We start from the raw sequence: 11,141 nt of genomic DNA, 5'->3' as shown, positions 1-11,141 counted from the left end.
GGGGCAGCAAGTGCTTCCCATCGCCCCAGCTGGGAAAGGCTGAAGCTCGCGGTGCAAGGTGTCCTGGGCTGAGTAAGCAGATCTAATTCTCAGGCTGACACCTCCCAGCAGGGCCCCGCAGGTTCGGCATCTCGTGTAGCCCAGACACTGCTGAGGATCCAGACAGAGTCTGCACCAGTGCCCAGGCACCGCTGAGCAGAGACCACCCTCCCCAGCACGGCTACTGCCACTCAGCAGGACTGAACCCATCTCCCCAGGAGACCTCTGGCGGGGATGAAGGGTGCCGGTGGCTTCAGCAAGACTTTCTGCCCAGGACGCTGCCAAGCAAACCCTGAGCTGGCTTGTGGTTTGGGGGAGAACTGCCCGGAGAGGGAACTGAGATTGACAGGAAACTCTGTGCATTGTCCGTGGTCTGGAAGGGCAACCGTAGTCTGGCAAAGGCTCGTGGCAGTGACGCCGCAGGGCAGGATTCTGAAAAGTGCCGCTTGGATCCCCGCCTCCCTCAGGCGCTGCAGAGGCACGGGCGGCAGCACAGCCGGGCAGGGCAGAGTAGATGCCAACAGCAGTCTCAGCCGCTGGGACCACGGATCACCCTGGCCACCCCTCTGAGTGTCCAGAGTTGCCCTCACCCAGCACGCCGTGAGGTCCCCGGCCAAGCCACCAGGCAACCCGGCTGTGCTCTCCGTGTGCCGGAGGGTACGGGGACGGACACTCAGGCCCCCGCGGAGCGGGACCAGACACGGCGAACCGGGGGGCAGCGCCCCCTGGTGGCGACGGGCGGAGCCGCCTCCCTGCCGGCACTTGCAGGCGCTCGCTCCCGCTCCCGGCCGGGCACCCGCTGGGCCCCGTGGCCCGGTCGAGTCGTTGTCCCCCTTCTTTGGCCCACGGGCCGCTGGGGCCCTTCCCCAGCGTTACGGGCGTGGGCGCCGGGGGAACATCGCTCTCTTTATCTCACCTCGCCTTGAAATGATGGACAGAGAGCAGGATTTCGGGTGCTCCATTCCTCGAGGGAGTGAGATGAAGCAGGAGTGGTCCCTGGCACCTCGGCAGGCTGGGAGGATGCAGGCCTGGGGGCTGCTATGGCCCCTCATTCATCATCACCTACTTTGTGAGGTCAGAGCTGGAGTGCCACTGGGCCTGCAGTGCTCCCATACTACCTTGCCCACCAGGGTCCCACTGCAATGGGACAGCTAGATGGAGGTGGGGACCAGACCTTCCTTTCTCCCTGGGTTGCCTGAGACCAACTGCACCTCATGAGTCTACCTGCAGAACCAGAGGTGCTAGGTGCCAGTGATGTTTCTAAGGTGACCTTGTCCACAGGGGGCATGCTCTGAAACCTCTTCCTTCCCCTTAAACTAGTCCTCCCCTTCTTCCAGGTGATCCCATTCAGCTGGTTAAGGAGCTGAGCCTTTTCATTTCCACTTGGAAATCCTCCTGCATCCCCATCTTACAAGTCACTGAGGTGCTCAGCAGTCCTTGTTGGGCTGCCCTGGCAAGACCCCGGATGCGTTCCTTGTTTAGCTACCACGTCTATGGCTCAAAAAACATTCACCCACCCCAAAAGCTCCCATGGCTGCTTGCCCCATGGCCATAGCCTGACTGCTATCCCAGCAGTTCTCCCAGCCATGTCCCAGTGTGGCACCAGTGCCTGTAGTTCAGCCTGCTATTCACCATCCAGATGTTTCTCCATTGCATCAACTGACTACCACTGGTGGAGAGGGTGAGGATAAAATGCACTGCAGGGCCTGACAGCAATTGTCATTTGCATACAGACACATACTCCACAGCTGCCACCACAGCTGTACCTCCCCATGAGGGCAAAGTCAAGTCTCATGTTTCATTTGTGTCACTGAATAGAAGGCAACCAGAGAGCTGGGGCTGTAGCAGCTCAGAAAGCAGATTGCAGAGCATTCTACTCCCTTCACCAAATGGGTCCTATGCCACAAAGAGTCTAGCTCCTTCCCCTGAAACAGCCTAGCCTCATCTAGCTCTCAGGGTCTGCAGATAGCCAGGTCCTGTCACATATGAAGGAAAAACAAAGCAATGGTTGTACTGGCCCCAAGGGAAGCACGAGAGAATGCCGGTGTCTGAATGAGAGCAAGAAATGGGACCTGGGAGCTCCAGGGACTGAGGAGGGGAGAAGGAGTAGTTAAAAGGAAGCTAATTTCTCACCCAGCAGCTCTGCTTTTCTTTGTTGTTTGTTTTTACAATGAAGGTCAGTTCCCCTCTGTGCCACAGTGGCTAAATGTAGGGGAAGAGCCAGGCTGGCCCTGGATGCAAGCAGCTATTTCAGGGAAACTGGTCTTTGCCCACCTGTCCCTAGCCAGAACATGACAGCATGGGTCAATGTCAGCAGGGCACGGTGGGGAGGCAGCATTACTTCCTTCAGACCTGTTTAGGCCTGGGGACCCTGCTTCTTCATGCAGCTCTGCCCCCTCTCCTTGTCTGCCCTAGTCCTTACTCCCTGACTGCTGAGAACTTGAGTTCAAAGCTACGAACCCCCTGTCTGGACAGCCCACATGAGAATTCTGCGCCTGAGATGGTGGTCTCACGAAGCCTTGCAGCCTGGAGCAGACAGGACAAGGGGACCATGAGGGCTGGAGGATGGACTAGGAGTCGGTCATGGCAAAGGGCTGTTCCTGGGCGCTCCTGTAGGAGGAGAGCCTGCAGGAGGAGAGCCTGCTTATAGGGAGCACTTCCCCACCCTGTTCATGATCAGCTCCCCAGCTGACCCCAGATGCACATTTCTTGGGGACATGCTCATTCTCACCCTGCCCCAGTGCTCAGCCACACACGGCTCCTGTGAGCTCCATCCTGCTCTCCAGGACCATGCTGCCTGTGTCTAGTGTAAGCCTCAAAGGTGATAGGAGCTGTACCACATGCCCAGCCTGACCTCAGAGCCTCTTAGCAGGATTACCGCCTCTGTGGGCCCTCTGCCTTCCTCAGCATTAGCCTGTCCTCCCAGTGCCCCTGTGTGTCATCACGCACTGCAGATGTCTAGTATACCACAGGAGTAGATTTGTGGCATGACCCATGCCACAGCTCTGGGAAATACCCTCTCCACTGGCTGTGTGGGTCCCCCAGAGCAGAAGGACAACATGGGGATTACAGTGAGAGAGAGAGGAGATACCTTAGCTACCAGCCATAGCCTGCAAAAGACTGTTCCCTGCCTCATTTTCCCTTCCCTGTCCTAGTCTGAGATTAGTTCCTTTCCCTGCCAGCCACCCACAACACAGCAAGGGGCGAGGAGTGTCTCTGCTCCCCCAGGAGGTCCATGCACACAGGAGAGGTGATGATGCCTACACAGTTCCCTCCTTCTTCTGGCGCAAGGGGAGAACAGCTTGCTGTGTCTTCTGGGGTGCCTCCAGACTGCTGCAGTGGATTGAGTCCCACAGTATCAGCGCTAAGGCAGGGTGGTGAGTGCAGGTGAGAGGGGTTGCCTGCATACCCATTTTGTAATAGGCATAAGCAGCTCAGCAGATTTACTCCTGAGCTGAGTGTGACCCCAGCTAAGCTGCCAGGAAGGGCCTGCCGAGGCACTGGGCACTGTGAAGGGCCAGCCCAGCCACCCACACCACCGCATCCTGGGGTTTGCGGACTTGCCCCAAGACCGCCCACCTCTTGACAAGGGGCCAACTCTATGGCAGACAGGCCTAGGTCCATTTTGCCACTAGCTTTGAGCCTCCTGGGTGGAAACAATGCTTTATTAGGTCCCCCCCACCAGTGGCTCTCAACTGCCACACTCCCAACCCTGCAACGTCTTCCACCCCATGGTTAATATTGGCCTCCTGTTTAGGAAAGTTAAAGCGGCTCAGAGCAGAGCCAGATGATCACCCAGATTAAAGACTTAACAGTGCCACCACAGCAAGCTCAGCATCTCAGGTCTGGGCTGGTGGGTCAGTGTGTCAGTGAGTCAGCACATCATGCACACGCCTGTGGACAATCTCCCCACAGACACATGGAAACACACTCACTACAACAGGGAAGACTCTATGTTGTTCGCAAAGGAAAACATGATACCTGGCATCTTTGTGGGATGCTTCTCCACCTGCCCCCCACCAGTTGCATTGACTAGAGCAAGACTGTCAACACAGGGAGGAAGCAGAGAGACTCTAATGCAACTGTGCACATCCCTGCGTGCCTACCTGAAATTCATGCCTGCAACTCTCAGCATGTGCATGGCAGCACGTGCTCCTGGAGGCATGTATACCGGCAAGCTGTCCTGGTGTGTTGGCAATGCATGTGGCTGGGACTGTGGGAGTGCCCAGAAGACTGAAGCATCCTGCAGGTGCAGTCAGCTTTTCCCCACAGGTGGAGATATTTTGAGGATTATGGGTAATGGCCATGCTGCCCCTGCAGCCTGGGGGGATGCCCACTGTGGCCGGCTGATGAAAGCTGCCCTTTGTCCGCTTGCAGGGTGCAGCACAGGGTCAAGCTGGGAAAGCAAGTGGGCTTGTCCCCAGATAAAAGGGCCCCAAACTGAGCTTTGAGCGGATACTTGCGCAACAAGGACCCAAGCAAGCCATGTGGGATTCCAGAGGGATGAGCAGGGGGCATTGTCTCCCACTCCTGAAGCTTCCTACCCTAAATTGTGTAGGAGACTCCCCATCATCCAGAAGCTTGGGCATAGCCAGGTTCTATGACTGGCTGCTATGAGGTTGAGACTGGGGCCACTGAGTGGTGGTTAGGAGAGCATAGGAGAGGGGATTGGAGAGGTCAGTGAGGCATGATTAGGGTACAATCTCTGCTATTTACAATGCAGGCACAGGATTTGGGGGGTGGACTGTAGCTCCAGAGCTGTAGTATTTTGAGCTCATTCAGGACTGATCCAGGTGGAGAACAGCATCTTCAGGTTGGGTTATGCCCCCCAGCAGTACCTGCCCTGATGGGAAACAGCTTCTTTGATGCTCACATTACAGGCCACCCTTCTCCAGCCCCCACTGAGGTGGCACTCCGTTCCCAGGTGCTGCCCTATTCCTGAGTGCCCCATCCAGGGGGAAGAGCCCCCTGCATAGCCCTGCTAACACAGGGTCTCAGTGTGCAACACCCCATAGTAGCCAGGGAGCCCTAGAAGCACTACAGCTCCTCTCACATCCCAGCACAGCAGTGCTGCCCAAAGCTGATAATGGCTTGCAGCTCCTGCACTGCTCCAGCCCCAGAACCCAACATCCTCCCCAGCCAGAGCCTGAGGGGGCCAGCCCAGAAGCAGGACCTTCTGGCAAAGCAGGACCATTTTCCCCACCCCAGTAATTCAGGTGGTGCCAGGAGAAAGCAGTCAGAGCCTGGATGTTGCATTTCCACCCATTTATTGGGGAAGCTGTACCAAAGTATTAAAATAAATTAAAAGCACAGGCCCCATGGATGCATTGCATACATGAGTATCAGGAAGGCAAAGGCAGAGTGGGATCTTCAGTAGAGTGGTGAGTAGACAGGATGGAGCACCAGGGAGTCCCAACAGCTGCAGAGACCTCTACCATGTAAGTAGTAATAGCTGTAAAACTAGAGGCAAATACCTTTAGTATGGTCTTAAAGGCAAAGTCTGAGTCAGACCTCCTTGTAAGGAGGCACTGGGCTAGAAAAGACCTGACTGTGGGGTGGGCAGCAGGGAAGAAAACCACAAAACCCAGGAAAATGAAAGGGAAAAAACACAAGAACTGGCTAGGAAGCAAGGTCATCCTTCACAGCTCCATGCCCTCCTGGGAGCAGAGGACTATGTCCAGTCATTGCAGTTTTGGGGTTCTTGACGAAGTCATACCCTTCATCCTTATCTTCCAGGCCTGTTATTTGTGCCTCATTCCACCTGTCTCAAACAACAGGCCCAAAGTAGGGGAAAAAAGTGGGACTGCCTCTCATCCTCACATTTCTTACTTGGAAGAAACAGACCCTTTCCCACATCCCACTCTGCTCTCAAGGAGGCAGAGTCCCAAGTTGTCACCAAACACTCTGGATGTGAACAAAGCAGGGGCCCCTCACCCCACACATAGAGAGGAACACAACCACCAGAAATGTGGGATCAGCTTGGGAACAGACGGATGCTGCCAGTTAGGGCATGGATGCCCAGAGTCACCAACCACCCACAGCTCAGGTTCAGGTAGTCTTATGTGGCCTAGGCTCTGTCCCACATGTCCCCAGAGAACTCTTTACCAGGTACTATCTGGCAACAACCCCTGCTCCCTCTGATGAGACCCTCTCCCTCCCTCTCTTTCCAAAGGGGGAAAATTGCACTATGGTCTGACTCCAGCTCCATCCCACCTACCCACCCCCCCCCAAGTGACAGTTCTGGAGAAGGAGGGTACCCAGAACAGCTCCCCAAACCCTAGCTACAGCCACAGGCATCAACAATCATGTCAGGGATATCAGTCTTGACAATGTTGCTATTGCGATCAAAGTAGAGGACAGAGAGCGGGCGTCGTCGTGTGGGCACACAGCAAGAGTGCCCCGATGCCTGGATGTTGTTAGCTTTGACAAGGTTGAAGACAGCTGTGTGGAAAGAAGAGGCCATCCCAGGGCTGCCTGCCACATGCGTAGGGCATTGGCCCACACAGTAGTTTATCTGATAGCCCTCAGGCTTAATGATCCAGTCGTTCCAACCGATGTCTCGGAAATCCACGTAGTAGTCCTTGCGGCAGCAGAAGTTGGAGTTCTGACTGCAGCGAAGGCTGCGCTTGGCCACATGGTGTCCTGGGTCCCACACCTTTGCTTTGGCCACCAAGAAGGGCTGATGGGACCAGCTGGCATTGACTATTGCCGTTATATCACCCCTGTCCCCATGGCTTTCCAGTTCTAGCCGCAGGGTCCTGCGCCGTCCCCCAAAGAACCTCTGCATGGCAGGCGTGAGGGTGAAGGCATGCCAGCCACTGCCCTTAGCACTCAGTTGCCTCTCGCTCAGCAATGTGCGATTGCCTCCCACCAAATCACCTTCCTCACCAGCAAGGAAGATTCTCAGGGTGAGGCTGGCTACCATGTCTTGGGGAACTCGAAGGTAGAGCCAAAGCTGAGCCTGAAGGATGTGAATGTCCTGGTCTTGTGTATGGCTGAACTGGAACTGCAGCCCCAAGCCAGAGGAAGACATGGGCTCTGATGGGAAAAAAGGGGTGAGGAGATGAATGGTGCAGGATGCTAGGGAAGGTAAGGCTGCACCACCATCCTGCACATTAAGGTCAATCTCTTTCAGCTTCTTCTCAGCAAAGTCCTACAACCTTCCCTCCCTCTATAGGCCCCTCAGTCTGTCCGTCTCCCTTCCTTGGGAATGCTACCACGGGGGGGTGGAGGGGGGAGTGTTGGAATGGGGGACTGTCCCACCCTACCTGGCAGAATGGGCACAGAAGGGTATACCTGCTCCCACCTTGCCCTTTCTGGCCTTTTCCTTTTGCTTGCACACTGCAAGGCTGGAGAGTGTTCCCAGCCACACCCCCTCCCCCCCACCCCGCCACCTCGAGCTAGTCCTTGCAACCTCCAACTAGTGGGAGTCCCAGACACCCTCCGTTGCCCCCATCCTTCAGGAAGGGTACAGGCATCGCAACACTTCAGGTGTCAGGTCCCTACTGGCCAATGCAGAAGAGGGACCATCTCTCCTTCTCCTAGGCTGAGCTTTGCTGCATCAGCAGCGCTGGGCAGTCACCAATGATTTAATCGCAGCCTGCATGGCTCCAGGCACCCTGACCCCACGGCAAGGAGGCAGATGGCCAGGAGCCTGCCCCCAGCAGTGCTGTAGTGCCTTGAGGTTCAGGGGCTGCGCATCCTTGCGGGTCTCCACCAGCCCAAGGCAAAAAGACCCTGCCCCCAGGGGTCGGCCCAGCTCTCCCGAGCCCTGTCGGTGGTCCTGGCCCTCAACGGCCGCGTGTGGGCGACTACGGGGGTCGTGCCCGACCGCTCGCGGGTCCCGCGCACCCACCTGGCTCCGCGAAGCTGATGATCTCGTAGCCCCGATCATCGTCGTCGGGGCCCCGGCGGGTGCCGCCCGCCTGCAGCCGCCGCAGAGCGCGGGCCACTGCGGCGCGGGGCACGACGTGGGAGAGCCTCGGCCGCTCGCGGAGCCGCAGTTTCTCCAGCAGCTGCCGCTTGGCCGCCTCCTCCAGCAGCCGCCGCTCGGCGCCCGCCGCACACGACGGGCAGCGCGGCTCCGCTGCCGCGCAGAGCACTGCCGCCAGCAGCAGCCACGGGCCCGCGCCTCGCGCCGCCATCGGCACCGACGGAACGGACCGGACCGGCACCGGGAGTGGTGCGGCGCAGCCCGCCCGCTTTGGGCACCTGCGGCCGGGGGCGGGCCCGGTGTCCCCCCGCCATTGGCCGGCTCACCTGCCTGTCCCGTCCCGTCGGGCCGCGGCCGGGGCGGGGGATTACCGGGATTAGCACCCCCCCGCGGCGGGGGCGGCTGGCGGACGGCGCCCCGCTGTCCCGGGAAAGGGGCTCCCCGAGCAGCGGGGCGCTGTTACACGCCCCACCACCATCCCCACCCCTCTGCTCCACGCCAGGCTGTCGGGTCCCCACGGAAGGGGTCCTCCAGCCAGACACGGGCCTCGAGAGGGACCAAACATCTGTCTCCGGCCCCAACGCGGCCAGGCTGGACACAAGTAGGGGGGCAGACAGGAGGCTGTGCTCGGGGAGCTTCATATGAGTGTGCAGGGCGGAGTGTGCCCAAGTGCTTTGCACATATAAGTGTGCATAGGACTCTGCCTGCCTGGAGCTCACCCAGCATCTGCCCAGGGGTGCAGAGGGACCTGGCCAGGTATCCCTGCGGGGACAGCAGAGTGCTGAGCTTCCCTACCTGCTCCAAAACCTGCAGGAAGTGAGAGCTGGGGCAAATTGTGGACAGGCGGAGGACCACTGACGGCCAAGCAGCCTGCCAGCAGGATCCCAGCCTCACCTGCCTGCCCATGGAGCCTACAGACCTGCACCCACAGTCTGTGCATTTCCCCTAGGCACCACCTTAGCCATCCTAGCAGGCCCAATCTCATTTATTGCTGGCAGAGGACACAGCAGGGATCAGGCGCTCTTCACAGGATGACCTGGGGACTGACTGTTCACAGCTCCCTGGGGACTGTTCACCTCTCTGGGCTCTTGTCACTCCTACCATGTGATGAGTCTGGGGGTCCAAGTTTATCCTTTGGACTGCCTCGTCCAGCCTCACGCTAGGACAGAGCTGGGCAGGGCTAGTGAAGGTGTATGCTATGCTCCCTCTTCCCCACAAATTAAAATGGACATTTGTATGTACTGAGGGTTCATGAGGTGGCAGCCAGTGTCATATCAACCTGAAGATGTTCTTTGGATCCTTAGCCCCAGATGCTGTGCTTAAAGCAGGGCACACAGCCTGAGCGAGGACAGGGTCCTGTAGAAATCTCCTGAAAGTGATGCAAGATTGCAATGTTGTGGGGGCAGCAGGAGAGCCCAGTGCTCTTGTGCCAGAGCAGGGAACCCACAGAGTGCAGTGGGAACCTGAAGCCCAGCCAACCCTTCAGGCATGTCCTGTGCCCACTGTGCCGTGCAGCGCTGACTCCAAGGTCTTGACCACACAGAGCCCCTGCCAAGCACAGAGGTGACATGTAAATAGAGTGGGCTGTCTGGGAAAAAGCACCCACCAGAAATGATGCAACTATAGTGCAAGGGGCAAAGTTCTCAGCTGGCTGGGCTTGCTGGCAGCTCCCAGAATAGCCCAGGAATGTCAACAGGGAGGAAAGAGTGGGCATAGCGTGGCCTGGGGACCCAGCTCCCAAAGGGCCTGTGAGCCCTGGCTGCAGGCAGCACACAGGCAGCACTACCTGGGCACCAGCAGGACTGAGATGCCACCATCAACTCATGGAGGGAACCAGGTCCCTCCACCTTCACATGCAGCAAGCTGGAGGGAGTCCCAGGCTGCATCACTGAGTGGCACTGACCCAAATGACAGGGCAGGGGAGACATTAAAACCCCTGTGTCACCACCACCTCTCAGTGGCCACACCAGAGCTTCACACATGCAGGAAACCTGGGCATGATGCTGTGCTGAATTTCTCCTTCCCTGCCAGATCCATAGAGGCAGGATCAGGGCTGTGGGACAGCATGAAACAGAGGAGGCAATAAGTTAAGGCAAAAAGGATGACTACTCTAACCCAACATCCCTTTTAGGCTGGGAAGCAGGGTCTCCCCAATGGGAATAATCCCTTTGAACTTGCCTGGATCCCTCTGCACTGGCCAGCACCCCATGGCTGCTGCCACAAACCCCCATTTCACCTCCTGCTTAGCAAGAGCATCTGATCTGCCTGCCCCCTTGCACAGCAGCTGCATCCCCCACCCCCACCGCACATTCTGGCCCACCAGATCTAGGCAAGGGGTCAGCACAGAGCTGTGAGAGGTTCTTGCACCCATTGCATAAGTGTGTTGTTGATTAAGCAGTTCCCAGAAAGCAAAGCCCAGGGACCAGCCTGACCAAAATACCCGCCTGGGTCCCTCCAGCACTTGCTGCACACATGGCTTCTCGGCCTCCAACCTCGTGTCCGGTGTGGCAAGCGTAGCACCTGATGACCTGACCTAGAGGTGCTAATGGACTGGGTTAAGCAGGGACCCACCAAAGAGCTCATGCACCGGCACCTGTGCGTGGCTCCTGCCAGAACACCTATTCCTGCGTGGCTCTGCCACCCATGTCAGCCAAGGAAGTACCCAAAGCCAGCTGTCACCCCCACCCTGGGGGGCCATGGCGTAAGCCAGGCTCTGGCAGTGAAAAACTTCCTCCCCACAGGCCTGTGTTCCCTGGGGCAAGCACTGGAGGCCACAGACTGGAGAGGTACCCAGACTGGGCGCTCAGGAGGACAGCTGACAGCACTGACGGTACAGCAAGTGTTGGCACAAGGGCAGTGCCGGGGGGCAGCCCCTGGTGCCAAGGGGTCAGCACAGAGAAGGAGGCCGGGGCAAGGACTGGGGGAGAGCTAGAAGCGCTGGGCTGGCGGGGCCAGGCAGGCTGGCGTCCAGCTGTGGGAAGGGATCGAAGCCAGGGCTCAAGGGCAGGGAGGGAAGGTCGGCAGCCCTGCTCCCCTGGGTGCTCGTGTTTCTCACCCTGCTGCAGCGGTCCGGACTGCCTCCCTCGGCGCCCGCCAAGAGAAGGAAGGGCGAGCGGCCTGCCCCAGCTCCCCGAGGCCAGCTCCGGCCCAGCGCCGCTGACCCAGCCCC

At 58.3% G+C, this 11,141-nt stretch overlaps 1 protein-coding gene across 1 annotated transcript; it reads right to left on the bottom strand.

Annotated features, from left to right (window-relative positions):
• Positions 1 to 5,289: 5,289 nt before the first annotated feature.
• Positions 5,290 to 10,249, bottom strand: LOC127395076 (inhibin beta E chain-like). Its single transcript, XM_051641516.1, has 2 exons — positions 7,895 to 10,249; positions 5,290 to 7,077 (listed from the first exon to the last, which is right to left on the bottom strand). Exons 1-2 carry the CDS (start codon positions 8,181 to 8,183, stop codon positions 6,317 to 6,319), a joined length of 1,050 nt encoding a protein of 349 aa, XP_051497476.1. The 5' UTR covers positions 8,184 to 10,249; the 3' UTR covers positions 5,290 to 6,316.
• Positions 10,250 to 11,141: the final 892 nt, after the last annotated feature.

This window comes from Apus apus, chromosome 28 (assembly GCF_020740795.1).
Source record: "Apus apus isolate bApuApu2 chromosome 28, bApuApu2.pri.cur, whole genome shotgun sequence".
In the NCBI taxonomy this organism is placed as follows: Eukaryota; Metazoa; Chordata; class Aves; order Apodiformes; family Apodidae; genus Apus; species Apus apus.
Note: the sequence above shows the minus strand (reverse complement) of the source record. Positions and strands in the feature narration are given on the sequence as shown.

Excerpts from the sequence above, each read along its gene's own strand:
- LOC127395076 (XM_051641516.1), bottom strand. The coding sequence starts at position 8,183 with ATGGCGGCGCGAGGCGCGGGCCCGTGGCTGCTGCTGGCGGCAGTGCTC. Across the intron at positions 7,078-7,894 it reads CATCAGCTTCGCGGAGCCAG|AGCCCATGTCTTCCTCTGGC; the intron begins GTGGGTGCGCGG and ends TTTTCCCATCAG.